This window comes from Doryrhamphus excisus, linkage group LG23 (genome assembly GCF_037039965.1).
Source record: "Doryrhamphus excisus strain RoL-2023G ecotype Guam linkage group LG23, RoL_Dexc_Guam_v1.1, whole genome shotgun sequence".
NCBI lineage: Eukaryota > Metazoa > Chordata > Actinopteri > Syngnathiformes > Syngnathidae > Doryrhamphus > Doryrhamphus excisus.
Window position 1 is genome coordinate 6,701,690 of NC_136379.1, and position 25,811 is coordinate 6,727,500.

General features: G+C 40.4%; 1 protein-coding gene across 1 annotated transcript in view; it reads left to right on the forward strand.

Annotated features, from left to right (window-relative positions):
* The first annotated feature begins 799 nt into the window (after positions 1-799).
* Positions 800-25,811, forward strand: part of LOC144894885 (uncharacterized) — a 29,056-nt gene continuing 4,044 nt past the window's right edge. Inside the window, exons 1-9 of the mRNA XM_078788421.1 lie at positions 800-1,487; positions 2,344-2,397; positions 2,625-2,771; positions 6,576-6,689; positions 9,399-9,478; positions 18,687-18,852; positions 19,648-19,776; positions 22,935-23,009; positions 24,987-25,084. Coding sequence (XP_078644547.1) covers positions 6,605-6,689; positions 9,399-9,478; positions 18,687-18,852; positions 19,648-19,776; positions 22,935-23,009; positions 24,987-25,075 — 624 coding nt within the window. The 5' untranslated portion in view covers positions 800-1,487; positions 2,344-2,397; positions 2,625-2,771; positions 6,576-6,604 and the 3' untranslated portion in view covers positions 25,076-25,084. The remainder of the gene's footprint in view (positions 1,488-2,343; positions 2,398-2,624; positions 2,772-6,575; positions 6,690-9,398; positions 9,479-18,686; positions 18,853-19,647; positions 19,777-22,934; positions 23,010-24,986; positions 25,085-25,811) is intronic.

Below are 25,811 nucleotides of genomic sequence, written 5' to 3' on the forward strand. Positions count from 1 at the left end.
CCTATCCCAGCTGTCTTTGGGCTAGAGGCAGAGCACACCCTGGACTGGTTAGGGGATAAGGTCATAAAATAAGATTTACAAGGAGAGCTGCACGGTGTTGGAGTGGTTAGCATGTAGCCACACAGTCAGGAGATTGGAGAGACGTGGGTTCGATTCTCCTCATGGAGTTTACGTGGGTTTTCTCCGGGCACTCCGGTGTACAGGAAAGGTCCCTAAACCTATCATGCAGTATACAGGTGTCCACCAGATGGCAGTATTTAACAAGCATCTTATCCGTCCTAAGTGCATGCATGCACTACCATGTGTGCTGGGTGTAAAAATAATTTACACAGTGCTCTCTTCTTCAGCTCGCCTCCCCCTCACCTTGGTGAATGTAAATGCGAACTGCATCAATTTGCAAAGTTGTATTATGACCAATAGATGCTTTCACGGCTCCAATGGATGATTTCTGTTTTGCAGGCTGCTGTTGTCCAAGCGGCTCATATATTCAGCAGCAGCCTGGAAGGGAATGCTCATAAATGGCGGCGGCGGGGGGGGGGTTGGTACTGTTAAACTCTGCTATTCCTCGTAGCGGGCCAATGGCTGCCGTGGGAGCGTGTGGCTGTTGACAAGCATGTTGCCATAAATCACCGTGCTGAGGATTAATAGGAAGGACTAAAGCGGCCTGGCTCCATGGCGCCGATATGTATTTTTTCTCATTCATAACATACACAGTGCGTGAAGTCAGAGGGCCTCTGGTGCATCCTTGCCTCCATGCATGTGTATATATGGCCTCCCATGATGCTTTGCTGCACCGTAGGGATGGAGGGCGTCCTTTAAACATGTCAAAGATTTCTTACAAATTGGTGATTGGTCAATTTTGGAAGAGTTCCTCTCTTCCAGGAGTTGACTTCCGAGCCAGTGGAACTCACAGGAAGTAATGGAAACAATCTGTCAAAGGGTCAAACGCTCACCATTATTAAATCATTATCAAATCTACATATTTAATATCGTATATATATTAGCTTTGTAACTGATACAAGTTAGATTTCTTTAATATTTACTACAAGTGAGTGAAATGCTAACACATGGAGCTAAATTGAATGCCTGAATGCCATGTGACCTTCTCTGTGTCAATTGGATGTAAGTTGAAGGTCCTGAGGGTCAAGCCAGCTTGTGACACCCCACCCCCCACCCCAGTAAACACCTCCTTTGCCTTTTTTTTCCTCCCCAGTTTGTCTTCTCATCCAAAGTAAAAAAAAAAAAAATCCCCACATTGAGAATGCAATGTAGAACATGAGGCATTGCTCTGTGTGCAATCAGTCATGCTTGTTTTCATTCAGACACTTGTCTCCACACAGGTCGTACGCCGGAGCGCGTAAGAGATTGGGTTTCACACTTAGCGTTATTGGCGCCCGGGTCCAGGCTATCCAACTCGGACGGTCCCGGTGATTCATTGTGCACGGCCACCAGAAGAGCGGCCCCGCTCGCGTGGAGGCCCCCCAGAGGTGAATTTGTTGATTAAAGCCTTGCTCGCTTCCTCACAGCAGACGTTTGTTTGTGTGTGTGTGTGTGTGTGTGTGTGTGTGTGTGTGTGTGTGTGTGTGTGTGTGTGTGTGTGTGTGTAAATAAAATGTGGGTATTGGTGGGTGCACTGTTATTCCTCAGCATGCATTGTTCATATATTTTACATGCAGTCTGGGGAAACAGTCTACTATGTGTTACAATGGAAACCATTCAGCCATCCATCCATTTACTATGCTGTTTATCCTCACTAGCGGTGCAGGGTAAGGGGAATGCTGGAGCCTATCCCAGCTGAAATTACAACTTATTTTTACACTGGTGTGGTGTGTGCACATGTGTTTTATTGAAATAAATAATTACAATTAATTAATAATATATGCAAAGACGTATTTCATTTTTAAAAATTTTTATTTTTTAATTTTTAAACTTTAGTATTTTTTTATTTAAAATTATATTTCAATAAAAAAACTTACATGTATTTTTGTATTTATTTATGAGTAATTAATAATTTTATTTTTTATTTAAATAAAACTGTTTAATTTTTTTTTATTAAAAATCAATTTTTAAATATAATTCATTAAACATTTATTAATTTTATTTATTTTGTTGAAATAACACATTTTTACATTTATTACATTTTTTACAATTCTGAATTGTTTTATGGAAATAACACATTTTTACATGTATTTAAATGGAAATAGCAAAGCTTTCCCTCGTCATCGCTGTGTTATTAGTCATTAGCGTATCATGGACCATTTCCTGTTCTGTGGTTATCATCACACTTTCCCTCATTGTTGCATAACAGCAACCTTTTGTTTGTAATTTTTTGTCTTTTTGCAGAAATAATGAAGATGTGAAGAGCCTGCAAAGCGATGCGGCATCTCTAATGCTGAAGTATAAAACCTCAGAAGTTTATTTAATATCAGTAAAAAGTATGCTCAATTCCATCGTGGCATCACACATGAAGACGGCCATGTTTTGTTTGACTTTTGAAGCAGAAAGTGCTGCTTGAGCTCCTCGCTATGTAATGCAAAGTCGTAAAAGTTGGCTCCCTGCACAGTGGTGACCTATACTGCTGCTTTTGTGCCAAATGAATGCATGTTTTGTGTGTGTGAGATGAGGAGGTCCCATGTGGAAGCCATCGGGGTGCGCGTGGAAGGTGCGTCCAGATGGTAGTGTTTAGCCCTTGGCTGCCCGTGTGAAACCCGACCTGCAGGGGAGGACCTCTCTGCCTCCCAAGGACCAGACGCCACATGTGTTGCGTGAGAGTAAGTCACCCAAAACCCAGGAACCGCCTCTCGGTTTCCTGGCATCTTGTTCTCATCGCCGTCTTCTCCTTTCTCTCTGTTTTTTTTTCTTCTTTCTTCTTGTTGAACGAAGATGTGAAACAACATCAAGTGAAAGTGGATGAAAGGGAGCAATTCCAAGATGGGATCAAGGTGTTGTTATTAAGAAACAACAGTTGATCTCTTTAAGCACATTGTTGGTGCACATCCCTTATTACGTCATTTAAAAGAAATACCATCCAGTATTTGCATGTATTGCATTGCTATAGCCTTCCTTCTTAACACATGGCATCTGTAAAGCTGACGTTTATGCTTGAAAAGTCCCATGCCTGCAGAACTTTCATGATTACCATATTGGCGGAAATGCTAATAATAATCACCAGGTTTGGTCGTCCGCTTAAATAATACTAATAATAGTCTGTCACCCAAAGCTAGCTGGGATAGGCTCCAGCATACTCCTGTGACCTTAATGAGGAAAAGCAGCATAAAAAAAGCTGAATGGATCGTTAGTGCAACTAATTAACCTTTACTGCAACGGTAACTTCTTGACTTACACAAAATAAACACAGTTCATTCATTCATTTTCTACTGCTTTTTCTCATGAGGGTCGCGGGAATGCTGGAGCCTATCCCAGCTGTCTTTGGGCGAGAGGCGGGGTACACCCTGGACTGGTGGCCAGCCAATCACAGGGCACATCTAGACAAACAACCATTCACACTCACATTCATACATATGGACAATTTGGAGTCGCTAATTAACCTAGCATGTTTTTGGAATGTGGGAGGAAACCGGAGTACCCGGAGAATTGAACCCTGGTCTCCTAGCTGTGAGGTCTGCGCGCTAATAAACACAGTTAGGACACTGATAAATTGTTACTTACTGTTTGCTCACGCTAGTCCAGCTGAATACCAACCCATGTTTACAAAACAGTCCAGTTTGAAATGCCGTTGATGGATTAAAATCAATTTCCTTTGCTGGTAGGGAATCAGGAACTCCAACCACTTGTTCCTGATGTTTGCGTCCTTAGGAATTGTAAACAAATGTGGCTTTGCTAGGATGTAAACAAATGAGCAGCGCTTGGGAGAGTGTGGAGAGCTTATCTGCTTACAGACACGCCCATATAAGGATGTCCACCCCTCTGTGACATCACAAAGGAACAGTTTTGCAACGCCTTTTGAAACAGAGCGTTTTGAGCCATCCAAAACTTTTTTCAGGGCTCATTTCCAAATGCCCAAACCTCATCATCTGAAACTTTAGCATGGTTTAACACGAGAATACAACATTCTAAATACATTTATAGGTCAGAACAGTGGAAAAAGCATATTCGATCGCCTTTAATAGTTGGTGCCACTGTGTAGTCTTTACTGCGCTCTAGACCTTGTAAAAACAACACGAAACACCTCCAGCGCACTCAACACATCGGTAAAGATGACGTTCATGTGGAAGGTTTAAGTTAAACCAAACAAAAACGGTACAGGACACTCCTTTTTTACGAGTTATTTGAGAAATATGTGAAAAAACGTCAAACAAGGATGTCTGAGTTATGTGAAAAAATAGCAAGACGTAGGCCCTTCCTTCACTTAACACATGAAATGAACTTTTTTACTTGTAATTCATCTATAGTGGGGACATGGCATCTGTAAAGCTGAAGTAAAAAAAAACATTACAAGCTTTTTCATTTAATATTAGTAAAAAAATTATGTGTGTACAAAGTACAATGAGTACCTTATCCTGCTGGATGCCTGTTACCTTCTGTAGTTGAGAAGCGGAACGACCCCAACTTGAGGAAACACAATGTATTGAAGTACTTTAGCATTTTAGCCAACATTCCAAAGTATAGTCTGAATTCTCCCCAGAAGAGTGGAACTTTCTTCCATCTTCACAGCCTGTATTTTGTGTCCATAGGCAGCAATGAATGGCAATACCCACACTGACCCCTAGATGGCACTAAGGCACAAGTGAAGCATGCGTGTGCAGCAGCATAATTAAAATCCCAGTGATAAGTTTGTGATTTAATTAAATGGCCCTCAAGCCAACAATTGGCAGCGCAAGGTCGGCGTGGTTGTGGAATGTTTTTTTTTTTTTTCGTTTTTTTTTTTTCCCCCACCCACAGAAAGGCAACATCAGGTTCACAGTCGCTCAAGTTCAAGGCAGCTTGAGATGTTCTTCTCGCTCAGAGAGAGAGAGTGAGAGAGTGCAGCTTGGAAATCCATGTCAATGAATAAATGATGTGCTGATGAGGAGCTGCTCCACATCCACTCCTTCACTGCACACTGCTGCTCTGCATGCATGCAACGCTCCGACTCAAACTTTCACTCAACTTTTTTTTACACCAGTGTCATTATTATTGCGGCTTGCAGTGCTGTGCAAATGCACAAAAGTCTTTGGCATCTTAATGGCGTCTTCCGTGCCATGTGTCACCCCTCTGCAAAGTTATGTGGAAATGGATTTACTACTTTTTCTATGTATTTTTTTGTATTTCAAAGTTTGGATTGGCTCAATACCTTTGCACAATATATTGAAAACATATTAAAATGGCAACATTGTTGGACAGACATAAGAAATCATCACTGTTATGCTGTTGAATGAGGCTTATTATTACTCAAAAAATATATGCAATGTATAATATATATATTAATATATGGCTATTTAAGCAAGCATAAAAGTGGGTCAATGAGGTAAACCCTTGTGATGATATGTAGTGTTCTACGCCGGTCAATTGGTGTCAGTAATGTTACATCAATGAAACAATGGCCATTGCAGGAAGTGCTGTACAAAACAGGAAGTAAAACAAAAAAAGAACAAGGAACTCTCCCAATTCTGTCATGTGTTCTTAATTATATCTATTTTTCTCTTATTATGTTTACTATATTGGGAAATAGGAGTGTATAGGGGATTATAGGGGTGCTATGCCATGTGTAGAGGGCTCTAATAATGTTAAAAACCATACTTAGACAGGTTTTTTATGCTGAAAATAGTTAATTTATGACTAAGGCGTCCTGCACGGTGGACTAGTGGTTAGCATTTTCTGTATTTTAGCAACACAGTCAGGATATCTGGACTATCTGGGATCAGATCTTTGTTTGGGAATCTCTGTGTGGAGTTTGCATGTTCTCCCTGTGCATGAGTGGGTTTTCTCTGGGTATTCCGGCTTCCCTCCGCATTCCATAAACAGATCTGATTAAATAGAAAAAAAAAGTGTGCTAAATGAGAGCCGGTCTTCTTACGTGGTGCTGTGGCTAATTAGTGTATTTTTTGAGCTGTTTGATGACTGGATGCACTGACTGTGTCAGAAAGACCCCAATTTTGCATGGGAAAGTCAATTTATGCTTTCACGAATAATGTGTCTTTGTCAGGCTTTGCGGTCTCTGTTTTCTGTGGTCTTTGAACACACCGTGTGTGGTGCAGATTGATACTTATGCGTTGTTATGTGTCTCATGCTATATGTGCTGATATGTCCATTTGGCTCACTAATAAGCCTCTGAATTGAATGTATTTCCTCATTGATTTCTGTTCATTATATGCATATGATTTCATAATGATTTATAGTTATGTTTATGTGTAACAGTAGTTGTATTGTACTGATTATTTCCATGTTGTTGCAGACCAAAGTACGGTAAAAGAGCCTAAAAATCACAGTTCAACACATGTTATCACCACTTACTATAAATACTCATACAAATAAATTCACCAAGCAGAAGACAAATATTAATTGTAAATGTTTCAATATTTGAGTACACATCTAACAGAAAATTTGCCTTTTAATATTATTTTTTTCAAAATCAGGTCTTGTCAACACAGCTTCCTGCTGGAAAATGTTGCCTGCATTGACTTGTGAGACAGCGCCCTCTGCTGGATCCTTGGCTTCGGATAGCGCCATCAAACCACATTTTATTGAAGGTACCATAAAAAAAATGATTTTTAATTTAAAGCAAAGAGAAGAAATGATTGTTATATATTATTATTTGATATGCTTCAGTATAAAACGGAGCAATATGACAGAGAAGCAGACTGTGCAGACTCCTGTTACCTCTCCTCTTGACCTCGCCCAGGCGAGAGCGAGCACTCCCACCCCTCCTGGGCCTCGGGCTATCATGACCTTCCCCCTCAACTTCTTCTTTGGCCGTGCAAAAACATTTGAGCCACGGACTTTAACTATAGGAGAAGAATGCTGCCGATTTAGCTCTCAGTCCCGCTCCTTCCTGCACACATGCAGCAGCAGCATGAAAGGAGGAAGGCGGCCATAATGGACTCGTTATTAGCTCGGGGAGCAACGGGGGGAAGGGGTGGTGGGGGGGCGGCGGCAGGGGCGACATCACATACGACCCGCCTAATCACATCTGACCCTTGTGAGGACAAGAAATACCTATCAGCTTCTTGTTGCTGCTTGTTAGGACGCCTCTGACAGCTTGTGCAGCATTTGTCCGACGTAACACACGCACACACCCAAACACGGAAGAGTAGGGAAAGGTCAATTTGCTACTTCGTGAGATTTGTAAAACTGTGTCATTTGCAAGCTGGTTTTTGACACAATTTAGCAGCAGTGGAACTGCAGCCGCCTCCAGATGTGGTATTTCCTTGCCCAACATAGCATGCTAAAGTCAAGCCAAACTTAAAACCTCATATGTGACGATAACCATAGAACCGGATACGATCATAGCCATATTACGACTTGATTCGTCACTTGTACAGTTATGGCTTTGCTTTTCAAGTTTAGTTTTGTTGATTTTCCTTATTTTGTTTTTCTTTTGGCTTTTTACGGACGCGCCAGAGCGGATAATATTAATAATATATGTGTTGTTTTTTTTCTCCAGTACAGTCTAACACAGGGGTGGGCAAACTTTTTGACTCGCGGGCCGCATTGATATGACAAAATTTACGGGGGAGGGGAGACTATATATTTTACGCGTAACAGTCCACCTGGTATTATTGTATCTGTAAAATTGTCATGCAATCTGCTCTTATTATTTATTATTTTATATTTAAATATTTTAAAAATAATAAATATTATAATAATTACAATAAAATTAAAATAATAATTATTATATTATTATTATGTAAAATATGCAAATATAACAATAATATTATATATAATTAATATAATAATTAGCGTTTATATAATAATTATAATAATCATCATAGTTCTAATAATAATTATAATAATCTAATAATCTAATAATAATATTATGTGCTTGTGTCCCTTTTTTCAGGAGCACTTTGTAAACAACAGACCATGTCAAAAAACGAAATTGATAAAACCATCAAAAGGTTGGCTCAGGCCATGATGCCAGGTTGTATGTTGAGTTTAAATGAAATACTTTGGAAAGATTGGGCGGGCCGTATTCAAACACTTGGCGGGCCGGTTGTGGCCCCCGGGCCGTAGTTTGCCCACCCCTGGTCTGAGTACTACTTGGAGTACTACTTGGCACTAAGCCATCTGCTCCGAATGCAGATTCGCTACTGTTTGTTTATTTTCTGTGATGAACATTTAGAAAGTTTTGCTTTGAAGTAGACCATTTGTGACGATAACCATAGAACTAGGCCAGGTCTGAATAATTCTGACGTTACGTTTCTTCTAAAATAAACATTCATTCATTTTCTACCGCTTTTCCTCACGAGGGTCGCGGGCATGCTGGAGCCTATCCCAGCTGTCTATGGGCGAGAGGCGGGGTGCACCCTGGACTGGTGGCCAGCCAATCACAGGGCACATATAGACAAACAACCATTCACACTCACATTCATACCTATGGACAATTTGGAGTCGCTAATTAACCTAGCATGTTTTTGGAATGTGGGAGGAAACCGGAGTACCCGGAGAAAACCCACGCATGCACGGGGAGAACATGCAAACGCCACACAGAGATGGCCGAGGGTGGCATTGAACTCGGGTCTCCTAGCTGTGAGGTCTGCGCGCTAACCACTCGACCGCCGTGCCGCCTTGTACTGTAATATATTATATATATTATGTCAAAAAAAAAACAAAAAAACAGCACCATTGGCTGCACTCGGTGGGGCACTAAGCCATCTGCCCCGAATGCAGATTCACAACTGTTTGTTTATTTTCTGTGATGAACATTTAGAAAGTTTTGCTTTGAAGTAGACCATTTGTGACGATAACCATAGAACCAGGCCAGGTCTTACAAGTTAATTTGTGAATAATTTTGACGTTACGCTTCTTCTAAAATAGTTTATTTTATTTTTAACATTTTTTTCCCACAATTCTAGCTGTTAATCACACAACACACAACTAACAAACACACAATAACACAACAGAAATGTTTATATTTCATGCATAGAATTTGTTTTGTATGTGTGACACTAATACTATACCTAATACAAATGTTTTAAAAATTGGGAAAAAATCCTGCTGGAGGTGGTGGGGCACTACTCCCGCTGCCCCTCATGCACTTTTTTTTTGTTTTCTATATTATCAGTTTCACAGCGTGTGCATTCACATGTTTAGAACTAAGATTAAACACAAAAAATGAAAAAAAATGCAGTATTCCACATGAATGTACACATGCTAAATTCTGTAATTGTCACAAATATGTCAATTGTGATATTGCTGCTATAGATTGCTATTAATTGTTGTTGTGTTCTATCTTTAAGCAGACCCATACAGCAACCTGGGTGCCTGTCCAAGTCTGCGTGGGCGTAAACTGCAGTGGGCAGTAGCCAGTCAAATCCAGGTCAGTGCTGGGGGGGTTGAATGAGCTGGAGGGGGGGGGAGTGAGTTCACGTACAATAGCCCAGACCAACTATGTGACCAAATTGAGAGTTTCCATACAGTCAACAGGATCTGACCAAGTTAATCCTCTTGAGAGCGCCGCAGTCGCCTCTTAGGACGGATTACGCAGACTTTCCTCTGCACACATCTGTCCTTGTGTCTGTCTGTCTCCTGTCTGCATGCTCATATGTCCATCCGTGACAGCGTCCCTGAAAAAAAAAAAAAATATATATATATATATATATACACACGTATATAGTATATATATTAAGTATGAGCATAGTGCGGATCTTCCAAGGCTCTGGTCGCTGTGGAAACCGTCTCCCCAAACATGACAATGTCCCCTGCAGACACATGCAGGACGCCCACACATGTGCTTGTCATTTCCAACCTGGGGTCACTCAAAGGCTGCGTGTGCGTAGGGGCTTGTGTGTTCATCCTCCATATGTAACGTAATAACAACAACCACACACCCGCCTCCTTGGAAAAAAAACATGGAATATGGTATATAAACATCTGTGTCATCCACCCAGTGACTTCACTCCAATGCAACATCCTCCATTAGTACACACAACACGAGTGTACAAGAAGTACTACCAATACCAAGGTATATCAATACTGTATTTATCTGGGACTAGCCTTTTTGCAATGGTACTGAAAAAAACATCAGATTGCTCCGTTCTTGTCCGTTCTATATATATATATATATATATATATATATATATATATATATAGGATTTTTGACTTTTTGTACTAGGTCCTTAATATAGGATTTTTGACTTTTTGTACTAGGTCCTTAAAAACATCAGAGTGCTCCTGTCATATAGAGGATCTTTGACTCGTGCTTTTGTTGTAGTTGCATCAGAACAGCAGAGTAATCCTGTCATATAGAAGATTGGTTGACTTCAGACTTTTTTTGCAGTAGGTCTTCAAAAACAGCAGTACGCTCGAGTGCTGTTGTCATAGAAAGGATCTTTGATTAGTTTTTTTGTACTCAGTCTTCAAAAACAGCAGAGTGCTCTTGTTGTATAGAGGATCTTTGATTAGTGTTTTGTCGTAGGTCTTCAAAAACGACAGAGTGCTCTTGGCGTATAGAGGATCTTTGAAGAGTGTTTTTTGTGGTATATCTTCAAAAACAGCAGCATGCTCTTGGCATATAGAGGATCTTTGATTAGTGTTTTTTGTGGTATGTCTTCAAAAACAGCAGCATGCTCTTGGCATATAGAGGATCTTTGATTAGTGTTTTTGTCGTAGGTCTTCAAACACAGCAGGACGCTCTTGGCATATAGAGGATCTTTGATTTATGTTTTTGTAGTAAATCTTCAAAAACAGCAGAGTGCTCTTGTCTAAGAAATTATCTTTGAATAGTGTTTTTGCAGTAGTAGACAGCAGAGTGTTCCTGTTATACAGAGGATCTTTGATTAGGTTTTTTTGCAGTATGTCTTCAAAAACAGCAGAGTGCTCTTGGTATATAGAGGATCTTTGATTAGTGTTTTTTGTCACAGGTCTTCAAAAACAGCAGCGTGCTCTTGTTGTATAGAGGATCTTTGATTAGTGTTTTGTCGTAGGTCTTCAAAAACAGCAGAGTGCTCTTGGCATATAGAGGATCTTTGGTTAGTGTTTTTGTCATAGGTCTTCATAAACAGCAGAGTGCTCTTGGCATAAAGAGGATCTTTGATTAGTGTTTTTTTTTCATAAGTCTTCAAAAACAGAGTACGCTACTCTTGGTATATAGAGGATCTTTGATTAGTGTTTTTTGCGGTATGTCTTCAAAAACAACAGAAAGCTCTTGGTATATAGAGGATCTTTGATTAGTGTTTTTGCAGTGGGTCTTCAAAAACAGGAGAGTACGCATGTTATATCAAAGAGCTTGGCTGAATATTTTTGCATATTTTTGTGTGTCGATTATATATACATATTTTTGCAGGTTCTTAAAAACAGCAGTGCCCTGGTATTGTGTTTGACTCCATTCACAAGGAAAATATTAGAGATTTGTCAGGGTGATGCAGTACAGTTGGACACCATTATAATAATCATTATAATATAGTCATTATCTTCAACAAGGCATGATTTATTATTATTATTATTATTATTATTGTGACCAGAGATTGCTACCATGAAAAGAATGTCCTAGTTGGTTTAAAAAAAAGTGCTCCACAAAGCAAAACATGAACTTTGTTTCATGATAACATGTTTCCAACATTTCAGATATTTTCCCTCCCGCGTTCCCAATTGAAGAATATCTTTGAATCAGGCAAGTTGAAACAAGCTTTGTCCTTGATTAGCCATGTTAATTTATGCAAGCCAGCACCCAACTAATACAATTTTGGAATATATAAGTGTGCCTCGCTCTGCGGTAATGAGATATGCCAATAATAGTATGTAAATGTGCTGAATTATTGAATAGGCATGACTGAGGATTTCTTATTAGTTTGCATGTTTATCCCCCCCCCCCTCCAAAAAAAAAATGTCATCAATTTTTCAGAGTCCAATAAGTCAGTCTAATCAAACACAGATTCAATAATTCAGGTGTGGTGTGTGTCTGGGCGTCAAGACTGCGCTTATGTCGGGGGGGGGGGGACACAAAAGTTGGCGCCCTCGCCGGCGGAATTGGCCCGAGTCCCCTCGTTAATAAACTCATGACTGATTGGAGATCAATACAGTTTAGCAGACACTCACCGACAATTAGTGCTGAGTGCTTATTCCAATTACTCAGCTGGAGCTGGACTCTGATACAAAATTATAGGAAATCATAATCAATTATTCATACAGAAATATTATTAATATTAATTATTATAATATATAATATTGAAAATTATTTGTAAATGTGTGCTAAACCTTGGTTTTTATTGTAATTACTCAACTGATGCAGGACTGGAGGAAACAAATAATATTAAATAAATGGTAAAACTTATATTATTTATTATATAATTTTTAAAATTGTAACTGTATTTTTATATTCTATTTCATTCTATTATTAATGGTAAAATATGTTTACCCTCCAAAATAGTTATTGTAATATATAATAATTAAAATAAATATACTGTAGAAAAAAGAAATAATAATAAATGATTAACAATTAAATACAAAATATTACTGATTATAATACAAAATAATTACACAAATATTAAATTTTTATTTAATAAATAAGTGTGTGGTAAATGTTTGTTATTGTAATGATTCAGCTAGCACAGGACTGAGAATATGAAATAAAAATAAATTATTGGCATTATTGGCAAGTACATTTGTCAATGTAATGTAAATGGTAAGTACAAAATATTATTCAGAATATATGTATAATAATGAAAAAAAATGTTACTGTATGTTTTTATTTAATTACTCGGCTGGTACAGGCCAATAGCACACAATTAATAAATTATTGATAAATAAGTACACAATCTGATTTCTCATATGTAATCATTTTTTATGATTACATATGAGAATAAATAGCTGTAAACGTATGTTTTTATTCCTCATGGACTCTCCATTGCCGCTGCCTCATTTGCAATGATTATGTTATCAGGGCAGCCAGGCAAAAGGGTGGAGCAACCATAATTTTCAGCTCGGGATTAGGCAGAAATAACGAGGTCACCAAGTTACAGTTGCCATGGAGACGACACATCCAAGAACACAGGATGCCGTTGCTAAAAAAAAAAAAAAAAAAAGAAAGAAATAAGAAGGCCTAGGATTCTTCTTTTTTTTCCCTTGTATCGTTCCCGCTCCTTCCACATCCACGTGTTCCATCTCGGGGTTTCTTTCTTGTTTGAGGCAAAGGGAAAGAGGGAACGCTCGCCTTTTGTTTCCTAGCATCGTCACAATTATAGCTTCAGCGCATTTGCATCTGTCTGCTGTTGACTCTCATTATAACATGGCTGCACCCCTTCTTCACCTCCATCCTTCACCACAAGCCCCACAAAGACAACATCTTTTTGCCGGCCAATCACCAAAAAAACCAAAAAAAAAAACCCGGAGCAACAATTTGATGTGATGTCCGGGCCCACCTGCAGCATCGATTCGGCAGCATCACGTTGCCAGGAGCTGCTGGGCTGCCGTTCAAGCACGTTCCCATGATGCACCTGGCTGCTGAAGCGCCGCAGCTTCACGCCGTCCAATAATCAGCGGGCGCGCTAACGTTTGAAGCTGTATTGATCATCTTTGGGATCATGCCAGTTACACACTACAAGGATTGTGTGTGTGTGTGTGTGTGTGTGTTCCTAATCTTGTGTGGCGCTCCCCACCTTTATTGTGTCGACATTATGGGGGATATTTTTGCCAGGAGGATCTCGGTTTATACTCTATGCGGCCACTTTATTAGGTACACCTGTAAAATACTTATTTCAAAATCCATCCCAAAATGTACATCAAGAAATATTAAAATAGTCAATTGCCACAATGTAAAAAAACAAACAAAAAAACATAATCCCAATAAATTAGTTAAATAAATTTTAATGAATGAAAAATCAACAATTAAAGATATTTTATTAATAAAATAAAATATGTATTTATTCTGTATTACATTTTTATAATTTCTCATTAAATGTTATTAAATAGTTATAATTAAATAATAATTTTATTACTTTTAGAATTTAAATTAGATTGATGAATTAAATTAAATTAACCGACTGAGCACAATAACATAATAATAATAATAAATGAATTATAATTATTCATATTATTAATATTTATTTGATTTGACTGGCAACCAGTCCAGGGTGTACCCCGCCTCTCCCCCAAAGTCAACTGGAATAGGCTCCAGGAGCAATTATTTTCTTATGTAATACCATATTGTTCCACCGGTGGGAGTAGTGAGCAAGGTGTAGCATGTCCACCGTCTTGGAGTGTTTTTTTTCTGAAATGATTGTTCAAATTGTGCAGTGTTTCGTTTACATATTTAAGTGTAACCTTGTCGACTATATGACCCTGCATGGAATCAATTTCTGTAAGTATGTCCAAGTATCACGATGATAAACCAGTCTTGTTCCGCTGTGTCACGTGATGTAGTCCATTGTTCAGTGCTCCAAAATGGCCACCAAACGTGTTTTTACTGCTTGTGATTTGAGTTACTGCATCTCATTTACTGTACTCCTTTTGCACTGTTAGTCACCTCGACTTAAAAGAAAATAAATGTGACCAAAGGGACCCAGGCCAAGCCAGAAGTTTGATCATGTGAGACAGAATCGAGTCAATGCAGTCGGCGCTACAGTAGAAGCATGGCAGCCATCTTGGACTGGTTTGTTATTGTTGTCTTGTTCCCCCAAAGAAAAACCTCAAAATCGCTGCAGTGTTTAATTACGTGTAATCAGGTTGAATGTGAATGCCAAAGGAATTATTTTGTGGAAGAATGTCCAAGAATATTGATGTTAAAAGAGGTAGGAGGAAAGAAAATGCTCTGTTATGGTGGTGGCTAGCGGTGCTCCAAGATGGCTGCTAAACATTGTTAAAGATGGCAATTGGCCATACTGCTGTGTAGCAAGCCAGGCTACACCTAAAACTCTCATTTTGACAAATTTACTAATTTTAGTGAAAAAAAAATAAAAATAAAAGCTTAATTTTGTGAAAACTTAACATTTTGTGGGTCAGATGTCTGGTACTCTGCTGCCCCCTGTTGTTGTGTACTATACTGTGCTACAAGTGCTATAGCTAGCTCATTTTGGCTAAGAATTATATTTTTTCTGTGTATTCTGATTGCGTGAGTGAAACATTAGTGTGGCTTTACCTGTTTTTTACCTCCTTCAACCAGCAGCTAGAGCCGCTTTAACTTATGTTGGATTTAATGAGAATTAGGGCGAGAGCGACGTGATTTTTTTTTGTTTGTGTGAATAGCACAGGAACATTCATTGTGTTTCTGGATTATTCTCTCTGCCTCACATCAGGTAGCACGGAGAGATGGACCGTGTGTGTGCGCATAGTTTGTGTGTGTGTGTGTGTGTGCAGGCGCTTGTGTGCGAGGCTTGCTGCCATGCCTACGAGATGGGGGATGGTAGCAGCTCACCAATCTATTTTTTCTTTCTTTCTTTCTTTCTTTTCCCCTCCTGAACATCAAGTTTGTGCTCTTATTTTTATTGTCTGTCTTTCGTGAAAATGATTTTTCTGCACAATATTGTGCGACATCAAGACACTAAAAATGTTAGTTGACTTCTACTGCACACTTTGAAGCGAACCATGACACCAAACAAGAAAACAAGTCATTGTATGTGATTTATTGAGGTAAAATGTAAGTGTTATATTCACATAATTAGTGATGTGAAAATTATAAATATATATCGTGTCGACCTCCGACATATTATTACAAATAATTGAAATAGATGTTTTAAAAAGTAGAATGTACGAGCTTGAAATCATCAAATCCACACAGCCATATAAGGGGCACTAAATTGATGCCAATAATATGAATTAGCATCTATTTAAAAAAAATTATAATTACAGTAAAGTCTCGTTATATCGATATTCTCGGGAGTCGGAAAAAATACCGATATAACCGGACTATCCATGTATCCGATCCGAATTGCATCAAAAGGGGGCGGATCTTTGATATGGCATGTAATTTTCTCCTTGAGTTGATGGATTGCGTATCTAGCATGCTTTTGTACTACAATACATTTTGTACTACAGTAAATAAAAATAAACTTACGCTGTAGTGATTACCGGTTACCGGGACATAATTCACCCCGGAACTATCGATAGGGAAGGTGTTGCCACCCGGAGGGGTAGGCGCGAGGGACGGGTGTTTTCCGCTGTGTGTGCTGCACTCTGGTGGTGGAAGTGTGAAATATAAAGTCGACTGGAAGCAGCCGTTCGCCGTGTTCTTTTTTGGTATTGAAATCCTTAAGCAAAGATTGATTTAAGCTGCTTTTGTATCGATATAAGCAGACCAAATTGGCTGGCGGGAGATGAAAAGGGCATCGTAGTAACCGGATTATCATAATAACCGTGTATCGTACTACGATACGAACGGAGCTAATTATATCATAAAAGACTAGAAATTTGCCGGGAAATGAAAATAGTATTGTAATAAGTAGTAATTCGTTTTAACCGATATCGATATAACGAGACTTTACTGTATGTTAGACATACTTATTAGTGGCTAAATGCACATTTTAGATAATTTTTCATAGTAAAATCCGCCAAAAAATAACAAGGTGAAACTGTTACTGTAAACTGTCACTGTTATGCCCCTTTGGACAAGGTTCCGACAAAATAAATGATTGAAAACTGCATGATTGTAACCGTACTTGTCGGAGTTCGTTGAGCATTTTCTGACATGCCTCTTCCCTGTGACTGCATCATTCCCTTTCTGTGTGTGTGTGTGTGTCCTGAAAAAAAAATTGCACAAAACTGTTGTCATCTGGCACGTCTGCGGCAGGGAGGCAGGCTAATGACCTCGCTACATTACATGAAACTGACTTTGGAGCAGGAAACATTTTGTAAGCTCGTAAATAGTGCAATTGCAATACCGCTTTAGTCCATCAGGGGCAACAGTGAGGCATTTCAACGTGAAATTGCAGCTCGGCAGCCATATTAGGACCGCCCTTTTACAATTTTGTTTTGATTACTCCACCAAAATACTTCTTCTATCTTATGATTATGATGCAACAGTATGATTTTTAGGAGTACAGTTTCATTTAAAAACATATTTTCAATCATGTAAGCACATCCAGCTTGGGGTAAATAAGAGAAACATGAAAAAAAAAATTGACAAGAAAGTGTATTTTGTTTGCACTCTGGCACTGGGGTCTTAGTTAGCTTCACTTTCAGTAAAGTATTACTACTTTTATTAGTCCTAATATAATCGGTATTTCACGTAAGCTCGTCAAAATACTGCTGTTCTGTGTAAAAAGCATTGTTGCAGAATTACACAGACTACACTCGAGACTCACTTCTTGTGCCATTTTGTATTGAAAGTAATTTCTGCTCGTGTTTACCATGTTTAGATAATTGCGTCTGATTATTTACGTGGCTCACTTCAACGTCCCACTTTGCTTGGTTCTGTGTGAAATGAATAGACATGACAAATGCAGGCTCAACAGTGCGTCCCTGCTAATTCATTCATTTTTGAACCCCACAAATTGTCTGTAATAATTTATAAACATGTGATAATACAGGTAAAATGTGCATACATGCTCATGTCTTTAGGCTTCGCTGTTCACTGTTTGAGATTTTGCACTTTGCTCGGTGGTCCTTGAATGCACCGTAGTGTGTGCTAAGAAAGCAAGAACATTGCCATTGTGATCATGGGTCACCTTACATTACCATTTATTATTACTTGAGAGTAAACAATGGCAATTGAAGAGAGAAGTGGAGCATTATTGGAGCTGAGTAGTCGCTTCTTTTGTGAATGTTGATCGGAAATTGGAGAAAGTCAACGTCAAGCTAGCAGGACAGTTTCGAGCTTTGCCGGCTCCTGGTCATTCAGGGTAGGGAAGCTCATTTTTGAATGTGTTTATTTATGTAGTATATATAATTGTACCCTTTGTTCCTTTTTAAGAAATTGATCTGTTACCCTGTCGTAACACAATGCTAGTTGTTTTTACCAAAGACAAAGTCACTGGTGATGGGGAAAGTCTCAGAATCAAACTTTGCTCACTTAGCTAGTCAGGGTTCCACCTCACACAGATCATCCAATCATCATGCACAAGCTGAGCGTCCGGGCCAGGCCACTGCCCCATAGACCCCAGAGAAGCTGAGCATCCGATGGGCATGCCTAAGCCTAGCATTTATCCAATGATTGTCCAGTTTTGTGCAGTCACTCTACGCTTCCCCATTGACCGTTGATGATTCTGAAAAGATGAAGGCATTCTAGCGCATATTTAGACTATGAAATGTACGCACAGCAGTACGTATTTCACCACTTTTTTTTTGCAGACATTTTAGGGGAAGCTGAGTTTCCTTTGCAGTCTTAGAGCGGTCACCACTGGTTCTGAGGCGGATGTGTCCAAACTACACAATTTATGGGCATCTCAGTTACTCTCTGATATCAGTAATTGCTGGTGGTCCAGTAACGTAACTCCCGCAAAATGGTACTGTAAAGTCAACAAAGTGAATCTGAAGTCCTTTGCCCCCGCAGACTGAGGCCACTACAGACCTGAAGTGGACCAGAAAGAACGAATGGGTCACTGTAGGACGACGCAGTACGTGAAAACTCTGCTGTCTTTCTGCACCGGTACTTTCAGCTTTGCCAACCAGGACTGGAACACAGCGTCAGCTTCTGGCCTCACCTCCACGTGACCTCCCTCCGTCTCACCGCTATTGGCAGGCGCTCGCGTCTGCGGCTCACCTCGCCTCGCGGTCGCCAGCAACTCTCCTCTGAACGAGGTCCGCAACTGAGGAGACGATCAAGTGAGCTCCGTTTTGCTGCTACAGCTCCTCCATAAAGAGCATGTTCCCCCCCACCCCAAAAAAAAAAAACATCTGCAGCAGAGTGAGCAGTGCGGGGGAAGGGGGTGATGTGGGGGTGGTGGGAGGCGGGGGGGTAGAGAGGGGGAGCAGAGATGTAAGGGGGGGAGCGGCAGGCAGTAGAATCTGACGAGGACTTTTGAAAGGCTAAATCCCAAAGAGAGCGCTACTGCCGCCTCGGTTTATTGCCAAACCAAACTGAGACCCGCAGGAAGAAGCTCGCTCAAATGCTAACTTCTATTCATTTTCTCGTCACATATTCCATATTCCAACTTCTTGTGTGTGTTTTAATGCAATAATAATAATTGTCTATGATCAGATCTGCTTGTGTAACATCCGCCGCAGCAGTGTGCCGCTTCAATCCCGCTGAGGCCGACAGCGCTTTACAATCCGTGTGACTGCTAATCCCATTGGAACAGTGGAGGTAATCTGCAACACTGGGATTGCTCTGATTGGAGATCCCATCGAGGCTCAACGGGAACAGAAAATGGGATTGGGATCCATCCCTGCCTTGACTGGTCGACAAGATAAAGACTTCCCGCAAATGTATTTTACACGTCAGCACAACTATGTAGTACTGCCGGGTACTCTTTCTAGTACTTGGTTGGAGTGCCGAACTAATGATGGTCACTCATTGGTGGAGCCAGTTAGTCAGGTCCACATAGACCTGGTTTAGTAGACCTTGTTTGATCTGTTTGTGGTCAAGGAGAGACTCACCATGCACTTGAATCCGTTTAGCAGAGACCACGCATGGACACAACCGTCACACAGGAGCTGCTGTCAGACACTCTCTACACTGTTGCTGGCGCTCTTCTAACAGTCAAGCTGATGTCACGCACGCCACTTCCCTGCCCCTGCTTCTTAAAGGTACACACACCAAAAATGCTTAATTTTGTCCAAGAATCCATACAATTTGCTTAAATATGCATATGTTTTTTTTAAAACTAATAATAGACCATATTGAACCACGAAACTGATAATTTTTTAATATTTTTTTTAAAAACTCAGCTAGAATGAGAGTGTGATGATCGAAGCGTGTTGTAGTGAGGGATGCCTGTATATGCATTTGGAGTTGTTTACTGCATGTAAATGTACATCTTGTGGAGAAAAGAAGAGCGGGGTACACCCTGGACTGGTCGTCAGCCCATTGCAGGACTATGGTATATTATTAGTGAAATACTATGTAGTATTCTGGCCAATAGACGTAGGTAATCATCCATTACTGACACATGACATCGCATAGCATGTTCGACACAATAGAGTTAAAAAGAAGCTCTCCTCCCATTCCATGTGGAAGTGGTAAGCTTTTGGCTTCTTTGTCCTTCTTCCCCACTCCATTTTAAACTGTTTCTAAACTTTAGAATACTGTAAATAAATTGGACTATTTAGGTTGCTTGCTAGCTTGCTAATGGTTAAAGCTTGTGTCCACATTTGAGCAATGTGGCATAAACAGAAAATAGGCGCATGAAGTGTACAGGGCTTTAATAATGAGTAGAAATTGTATTCAGAAAGTCATCATCAGGGTTTTCTACAGTCTACAGTAAAGCTACACATTTTGGAGCGGCCTTTTATTGTGGCCAACCTCAGCATTTTGACCCCTGTGAGAGGTGGATGGCTTAGCTCGTCTTACTGACACAGATTTGTGAACAATATCGGAGGGAAATATAACTTTTGTGTACATGTTAGTACATGGTTTGAGTTCAGTAAAAATGTTGCATGTCAGTCATTGGGTCTTTGGATTCATGTTTGCTGTATTAACACCTGTTATGTTGTCTATCATGGGCTGTATACCCCTGTTATGTTGTCTATCATGGGCTGTATACCCCCGTTATGTTGTCTATCATGGGCTGTATACCCCTGTTATGTTGTCTATCATGGGCTGTTATGTTGTCTATCATGGGCTGTATACCCCCGTTATGTTGTCTATCATGGGCTGTTATGTTGTCTATCATGGGCTGTATACCCCCGTTATGTTGTCTATCATGGGCTGTATACCCCCGTTATGTTGTCTATCATGGGCTGTATACCCCCATTATGTTGTCTATCATGGGCTGTTATGTTGTCTATCATGGGCTGTATACCCCCGTTATGTTGTCTATCATGGGCTGTATACCCCTGTTATGTTGTCTATCATGGGTTGTATACACCCGTTATGTTGTCTATCATGGGCTGTATACCCCTGTTAGGTTGTCTATCATGGGCTGTATAGCCCCGTTATGTTGTCTATCATGGGCTGTATACCCCCGTTATGTTGTCTATCATGGGCTGTATACCCCCGTTATGTTGTCTATCATGGGCTGTATACACCCGTTATGTTGTCTATCATGGGCTGTTATGTTGTCTATCATGGGCTGTATACCCCCGTTATGTTGTCTATCATGGGCTGTATACACCCGTTATGTTGTCTATCATGGGCTGTTATGTTGTCTATCATGGGCTGTATACCCCCGTCATGTTGTCTATCATGGGCTGTTATGTTGTCTATCATGGGCTGTATACCCCCGTTATGTTGTCTATCATGGGCTGTATACCCCCGTTATGTTGTCTATCAATGGCTGTTAGGTTCTATCATGGCCTATCTGCAGCGTAGGTCGATGCCATGGCGGTACATGATGCATGTCGATCTGACCGCATCCCAATTTTTGCTCCTGTGCTCATGTCGTTCCACAAAAAAGCGTGTTTATTCCGCCTCTTAAGTTTGGGGCCGCCTCTCAGCCATCGGCCCCCCCCCTCCCTCCTCGCTGCACAGGGACACCAATAGATGGAGCTGTGGCTTTGAGGAAGAGGAGCACGACTGTCTCCTCCACACTTGAAGTTGAGACACAAGTGAGAGGAAACGCTGCAGTTTCTAAATCTGCGGGGCAACTCATTAGCGGCCCAACATCGACGTGTGTTTGGATTCACAGAGCGCCGCCGCGGCCCTCGCTGCCCCGTCCCCCGTGTGGACGCTGCGGCTATTAAGTTAATGATGGCTTCTAGATGGTTCCCTGTGAGAAGAAGAAGGAGTGTGTGTCTTCCAGCTAGTGGTCACTTTACTCAAAGCCGCCGAGAGACATTCCCTCAAAAGCCAACCTTGGGGGGGGGGTGGGGGGGTGAATGTGGCAGCACATGTTTTGCATCTTTGTGTGTGTTTGTGTGTAGGTTTCCTGCTGCGTGGTGCGGCCGGGGAGCACCAGCGAGGGTAAAATTCCATTCTCTCGACGACGGATAGCTCAGCATTCTGCATGAGCCAATTCCCGGGAGATGTCTCTCTCGCTTTCTCTCTCTCTCTCTCTCTCTCGCTCTCTCTCTTTCTCTCTCTCTCGCTCTCTCTCTTTCTCTCTCTCCATGTCCTCCAGACAGCCGAGCCCAGGCACACAGGCTCAGGCTCGCTTATTACCTGACCTGGAGGGGGGGGGTGTTGGTGGTGGTTTGAGGAGGAGGATGGTGGGGCTGTTGGGGGTGGTGGTGGTGGTGGGAGGACGGGGGGGTGGGGGGGGCAGAGATGGAGAATGGAGGAGAGGAGGGGGGTGGTTGTTGAGCCCAGGGAGGAAGCGGTGGAGGTGGGGGGGGGGGGGGTTGTTGGGAATTATGGGCTTGTGTGTGTGTGTGTGTGTGTGTCTGTGCGCACGTGTGTGTGTGCGCTTGAGTCTGAGTGTGATCAGGGGTGATGGGTTGTGTGGATGTGTGTGTGCGTGCGTTTCTGTTTATGTGTGTGCATGAATGTGTGTGCGTACAAGACTGAACTGGTAGAAAATATTAACTCTTTGCTCCCTGCACTGCTACACGTCGTCCAAACTAACTAAACGTGTGTGTGTGTGCGCATGCATGTTTTGATGTTTTATTCTGCATGTGTGTGTGTGTGTGTGTGTGTCCAAGCCATCACTGGTAGAAATATGAAATGTTTGCTCCCCCGCTGTATAAATATGACAGGGAATGTCCAAAATGCAAATGTCTAACAAGCATGTACGAGTGTGTTTGCCTGTCAGTTTTTGTTTTTCTGTTTTTGTGCAGCATAACTCTTGACACTCCCACCTTGATTGCAGGGACATTTTGGCTGGCCCACACCAGAATGATGCTAGGATTAACTCCTTTTGCCCTCTGTGACTGCGTGTGCACAGGTTAGCTTCTGAAATGCAAATTCACTGATTTTTGGTTACAAATCTCAGAAAATTTAATGGAAAACATCTTACTCATGCTAAGTCAGGAGTAGTTCATAAATACGCCCCAACCAGGGATGTAATGATGTGAAAATTTCACAATTATTATGACCAGAATAATTGTGTTTATCATTATTATCACGTATTGCTGAATCAGCTCAAAATGTTTAAAAAGTACTGATGCACACTGAAGCTATTAACAAAGATTTGTGTAGCAGCTGTAGCATTACAGTTGCCTGCTGCACGTCCACTCAGTAAATAAGCCAAAAACAAATGTATTATTATTATTATTATTATGATTATATGATTATTATTCTGGTCTGCCAGAAACACACACTAACTTTACTCCTGTAAACTCCTGCTGCAGTGTTTCCACCAAAATGTTTTTTTATTCTCCAAATGAAGCGGATCTATGTCAGTCTTTCTGTCGCACTCAAATTCAAAAGCAGCATAGGCAATAATGAAGTAGCAGCGGTCATACACAACAAAAACCCACAGAAACAATATCTCATTTTGCTCTGCTCGTGTGCAGGAATATACCCATCATGTACACCCCCCGTTGGCCTGTTAGTAACGTTAGCAAACACTTAACTTGAGTCTACTTTATTGATAAACTATCACAGAGATGGCTCATCATTTTGGAAGTGTTTGCCCTGTTCGCTGAGACTTTTGTTTCTGCATTATATAGGTTGATTATCTTCAGTTACTATCCTATGCTAGTCCTTAATATGTCCGAACTTCAGATCTTGTTCTTTAACTGGGGAAGACAATGTCAGGATTACTGTTTAGGGGGTGTCGTACCCCTTTGTAAACATTGCAGACTGTTTTGATTATCAGTCACAGTTTTACGATAATTTGAATATGAAATTGTAATACTGACCGGTGGGAGTTTTAATGTGGTTCATCATTAATACCGATAATCGCTACATCCATATGAGTAGTCCAACACAGGCAAAATACAGTACAGCATGCCACTGTTACAAAAGACCACAATTCTTAGCGGTTGACGTCTCTGTGCTGTCTGGATATTGCACTTTGTTTGGCGATCGTCGGACACACCATGTTTGTGTTTGCCTACTGAAACACTACCTTAAAAAATTGCAGCAAAATTTGCAAGCAAATAATATATGATGGTAAATAAATGTTTCCCCAAATTAATTTTTTTCTATTATAATTTGTATAATTCTCTGTTTTAACTCTGACACTTATTTTACCAGCATAGAGTGTGTGATTTTTGTCCATTCATTAAAAGCAAAAATCCTTACATTTATTCATGCAATACATCATTAGGCAATTTTGCTTTGTTAACTTTTTTAATGAGATGTCAGCCTCAGCACACATTGCTACAAAATCCTCAACAAACTGTAATGGCTGTGCTTGTGGTTAAGGAAGTCCAAGTCACTGATGAAATTCCAATTATGGTAATAATGTAATCTATTTTTTATGTTACACTTATTTTGTTTACACAATTAGACGGGATGTATCGTACAACGCTCTTATTTTGAAGGCCGGTAGTGTGTTCTATGTGTGTGTGTCTTAAGAATGTCTGTTGACAGTTCATAGAGGCTAAGTTACAAACAAAAATAACTGCCTATTGTCCTTATTTCTAATAATTCCAGCAATCAAGCCGTATGGATTATATAGACACGACTTAGCCTGCTAGCCTCTAGTGCTAGCCAGACGATCAGTTTAAAGGTCTATCTCCCATTTCATCTGTTTGTGGTTAATCTTACGTAGTGGTGAGTATCTATACATTTTATGCTTTAAATGTGTCTCATAAGTGTGTGGAGCATATTTAGCACTTAAAGTGCTCATGACACCAAAACACATGTTAATGTTGTTATTATTCCCGTGAAAAATGACATTGAAAGGCATATGTTTCCCTGTGTTTGACATGCTGAGATATTTACCATTTGTTACAATTTTTGTCTCTTCCAGTACTGGAGCAGCAAGACACCAGAAGAACTCGCCTCAAAGCTGCCGTCCACACCAACGCTACCCTGTTTTTATGGTCCAGTTCAGGATGAATTGCTGTGGTTTGTTATATACTTTTATTCTATTATACCCACTTGTTGTGTTGAATGCGTTTCAATTAGTAAGCTTGTTCACCTTTCCAAAAGACACCATTCGCCTTGTCAGATGCGTTGGCAAACTAAAAATATTTCAATACTATCCCTCAGATAGAAATAAAAAGTCGAAAACCCACAAGGTTTTGGAAAAGCGTGCCAAGGTGGCAGCAAGTCAGTCCACATTTCTTCTGCTCATATTGTCGATAGCAGTAGGCAGCCTGGTGCTGGCGGCTAATGCGGTGTGGATTCCTAACTGACGTGCTAGCTAGGCAGCGAAAGTGCTATCTGTCGTAGCTTGCAACGATAAACCCAAGAGGTCGTTTTTGATTGCAGCATCACTACCAAGCTTAGAATTATAATAGCTCTTTAATGACAAATTACTAGCTAAACAACAACAGTATGTAGTAATTACAACAGTCTCTTTTATTGCAAATGTAGATCCAAAATGGAAGAAAAACATACATATTTACGGACGAATGAAGAAGCCATGCAGTATTGCTGTCCCAACTTTTTCCACTAAGAGGCACGGAGTAAAAATGGTTTAAAACCAATTCTCAGATGTGATGTACAGTTATATTTATAGAAAAAGCAATGCCAGGCGTATTACTATTATGATTATTAAGCCTTAATAGTTTCAACATTTCATCTTTTGCTTGTTAGATTACGCCTTTTTCGCTATTCTTTTCAGTTTTAA